This window comes from Gekko japonicus, unplaced genomic scaffold (assembly GCF_001447785.1).
Source record: "Gekko japonicus isolate JY-2015 unplaced genomic scaffold, Gekko_japonicus_V1.1 scaffold3374, whole genome shotgun sequence".
NCBI lineage: Eukaryota > Metazoa > Chordata > Lepidosauria > Squamata > Gekkonidae > Gekko > Gekko japonicus.
This window is the reverse complement of record NW_015164762.1, coordinates 89,496-93,063: the sequence shown is the minus strand read 5'-3', so window position 1 is coordinate 93,063 and position 3,568 is coordinate 89,496. Positions and strand designations below refer to the sequence as shown.

Below are 3,568 nucleotides of genomic sequence, written 5' to 3'. Positions count from 1 at the left end.
GCGCACGGAACGCTCTTGCACTTTCGGGGGGATTTAAACATCCCCCCGAAATTTTTTTAACTTTTTTTATTTTTGTGCACACGTGGGGACTGGCCCTTGTGTGCACAAACCTCCCCCGGCCCCCCAGCTGCCCCCGGAGCGCTGATCTAACGATCCGCACTCCGGGGGCAAGTTGGCTATTAGATATATAGATATGGAGCAGAGGTCCATCAGTGGCTATTAGCCACAAGGTATAGATCGGGGCTCTGGGGCAAGTGATGCTCTGTCTTCTTGGTGCTTGGGGAAGGGGGTCAACAGTGGGAGGGCTTCTAATGTCCTGGCCCCACTGGTGGACCTCCTGATGGCACCTGGTATTTCTGGCCACTGTGTGACACAGAGTGTTGGACTGGATGGGCCTTTGGCCTGATCCAGCATTGGCGTCTCTTATGTTCTTATGAGCTGAACAACCGCAATATATTATGCCAAGGAAAATATCCACAGACTATTAAGTTCTTATCCAATATTCAGTTTACTTGGAGTAATTCGATCTCTCAAAAAATCATTCATAATAACTCCATCGTTTTGCATACAACTTTGTCAGAGTGTATAGCGTTGAAATGTCTATACAAATTCATTCCTTTAACAAGCAGTATTGGCCATTTTTCACAGTGACTTTCATCAAATCCATTCACGTGATACGAGACCTGATATGCATAGTCCGTTAGTGTTGACGGCGTTATTGTGAATGATTTTTTGAGTGACTGAACCACTCCACATAAACTGAATATTGGATAAGAACGTAACCACATGGAAGCTGGCAACCTATCTCAGGCCCCGGTTACACGGGCCGGATATCACGGGGGGGGGGAGGCATGGCTGTTTGCCCCGAAGTGAACTACCGTGCAGCAACCGGATCAAACGTCCCACCCGACGTTCTGTGGTTGGGGGGAGGTGCCGATCATACCTCACTCCCACGGCATGGCAAAGAAGCGGCGCCACGGGGGTTGTGTTGTTTTTTTTAACCCAAGTGTTCGCATGCGCCGTTGGGTGCTTGTGCGCACCCGTGGAGACTTGACCAAAATAAACTTTTTGCGACGGGACATGGGTGGGCGCCGGATGCCATGAGCTAACACCGAAAACGTGATCTGACGCCCGCCCTTGCCCCGTGCCTTCCGGAAACTAGTACCTCGGAGGTACTAGTTTTTTACAGCGCATCTTCGGAGTGAAGCCTCGGGTGAGCCACGGGAGCTCTATGCTTCCCAGATGTGGCGGTGAGATTGCGCCTGGAAAATCCGCCTATCTTCCATCTCTCTAGCGTGCCTAACGCTCCGTGTGACCGGGGCCTCAGTCAGGTATCAAAAAGTGGAATTTCGAATCCAAGAGAACAAGATTGTTGTTGAATTTCTGCTAGCTTTCTAACTGTGCGACATGTGTTTTATCCTTCCAAGATTTCCAGAGCTCCGATTCAACCAGTGAAAGAGAACCAGTGACATGAGCCAGTGTGGTACAGTGGTTAAAGCGTTGGACTAGGATCTGGGAAACCCGGGTTCGAATCCCCACTCTGCTGTGGAAGCTCGCTGGGTGACCTTGGGCCAGTTGCACACTCTCAGTGTAACCTCCCTCACAGGATTGTTGTGAGGATAAAACAGAGGGCAGGAGAATGATGTCAGCCGCTTTGCCTCCCCATTGGGGAGAAAGCTGTGATAGAAATAAAGTAAATAAAATCCATAAAACCAGAAGTCCAAAGATTCTGCAGCCAACCTTTTACTGACGACAAAACTTCCAGCGGTGGTTGCACTGGCACCTCCATTTGGCCATCTTGGGTGATGGTAAAGACATCGCTCGGCTTCTCCTTATGGTGTTTCTCTTCTCCTTCTCTTGGCAGAGATCGAGGCAGGAACCAGAAAGGCATGGCGGCCAACACACTGGCCGCTCCACAGACCAATAGTCCGAGCCACCAGGCTCCAACCCAGCGGATATCCTTTGAATTTATCATCACCGTATCTGGGGGAAAGAAACAAGACAGTAAGTTTCTGTATTGTCCGGACGTTCTTTCCTTACTGCCCACTGCAGAGCCAAAACACCTCACGAGTGCAATCCAGTTAAAAGGGCTATCCTAAAGAGAGTTATGGGCAGTGTTCCCTCTAAGCTGAGTTAGTGTGAGCTGGCCCACAGTTTTTTAGCCTCCGGCTCACACGTTTTTGTCTTAGCTCAGGAAGAATGGCTCCAGAGCAAACTAATTTATGCAGTAGCCAAATAACTTGCTCACAATTCTAATGCCAGTAGCTCACAAAGTGGAATTTTTGCTCACAGGACTCCACAGCTTAGAGGGAGCATTGGTTATGGGGGCTGCGGTGGCTCAGAGGTTAAGACGCTGAGCTGCAGACCAGAAGGTTGGTAGTTCAACAGTTCAGGACCCAAGTGCTGCAAGACAGAGTGAGCTCCCGTCTCTGGCCCCAGCTCCTGCCAACCTAGCAGTTCAAAAGCAAGAAACTGCCAAGTAGATAAATAGGTACCGCTTCGGCGGGAAGGTAACAGCGTTCCGTGCGCCTCGGTGTCTAGTCATGCCGCCCACATGACCATGGAAGCATCTTCGGACAGCGCTGGCTCTTCAGCTTGGAAACGGAGATGAGCACCACATCCCTAGAGTCAGATTCGCCTGGCTTTCGAGCATGGGAAACCTTTACCTTTACTTTAAAGAGAGTTGTGCCTTTCAAAGCTCTTTGAACTCAGTGGCCTTAGATGGTATTTTCAGAGGGTGGCTACATTGGTCTGCAGTAGGGTTGCCAGGTCTATTTACCCGTAAGTACGGAGGACTTCCAGTGGAAAACAATAACAGCCATTCACTTAACACTGGAGATAACATGCCGTTTCTCTGCCAAGCTGTTCTTAAAGGTAAACGCTCTCAGTTCGGCCGTCTGATTCCTTTTGCTTCCAAACAAAGTATCAGCACAAGGTTCTTGCTGATTGATATATTTATAGTCCAAAATACAGTAAAAGTAGTTGAAGATGTACTGGCTATACAAACCTTGGGAAAAGCCAAAAAGCCTCATTCGAGAGATTGACTCTGTGCCAGAATCAGGAGCTTCAGCATTGGAAATTGAATCTGTAGGTGTGGCTTCAATATAAGTCCAGTCTTGATGAAGGGTTTTTGAAAAGTTTGTATCGCCGGTACATCTTCGACTACTTTTACTGCCTTTTGGACTATAAATATATCAATCAGCAAGAACCTTGTGCTGATATTTTGCTTGGAAGCAAAAGGAGTCAGACGACTGAACTGAGAGTATTGTAAGGCTGCCAAGTGGGGGCGGGTGGCGGGTAAACCCCCGCTTTGGAGGCCCAATTTCCGCCACCGCGCACGGCGAGGGACGGCTCCCGGAGCACAGCGAGGCTCCCCCGCCGGTGAGTAAAATTCACTTGGCAACCCTAGAGTGTTGAGCTTTAAGAACGGCTTGGCAGAGAAACGGCGTGTTATCTCCACTGTCCGGTCCAGAGGTCATTTCGGGGGGGAACGCAGGGGATCGCAGTTCTCCCGGGTGAGGTACGGGGGGTGGGGCACATGACGAAGCCCCACCCCCTGCTTCCGGCC

General features: G+C 49.9%; 1 protein-coding gene across 1 annotated transcript in view; it reads right to left on the bottom strand.

Moving 5' to 3' along the window:
- The window catches only part of LOC107109127 (solute carrier organic anion transporter family member 1A2-like), a 49,955-nt gene that overhangs the window by 25,791 nt on the left and 20,596 nt on the right, over positions 1-3,568 (bottom strand). Inside the window, exon 7 of the mRNA XM_015409700.1 lies at positions 1,741-1,983. Coding sequence (XP_015265186.1) covers positions 1,741-1,983 — 243 coding nt within the window. The remainder of the gene's footprint in view (positions 1-1,740; positions 1,984-3,568) is intronic.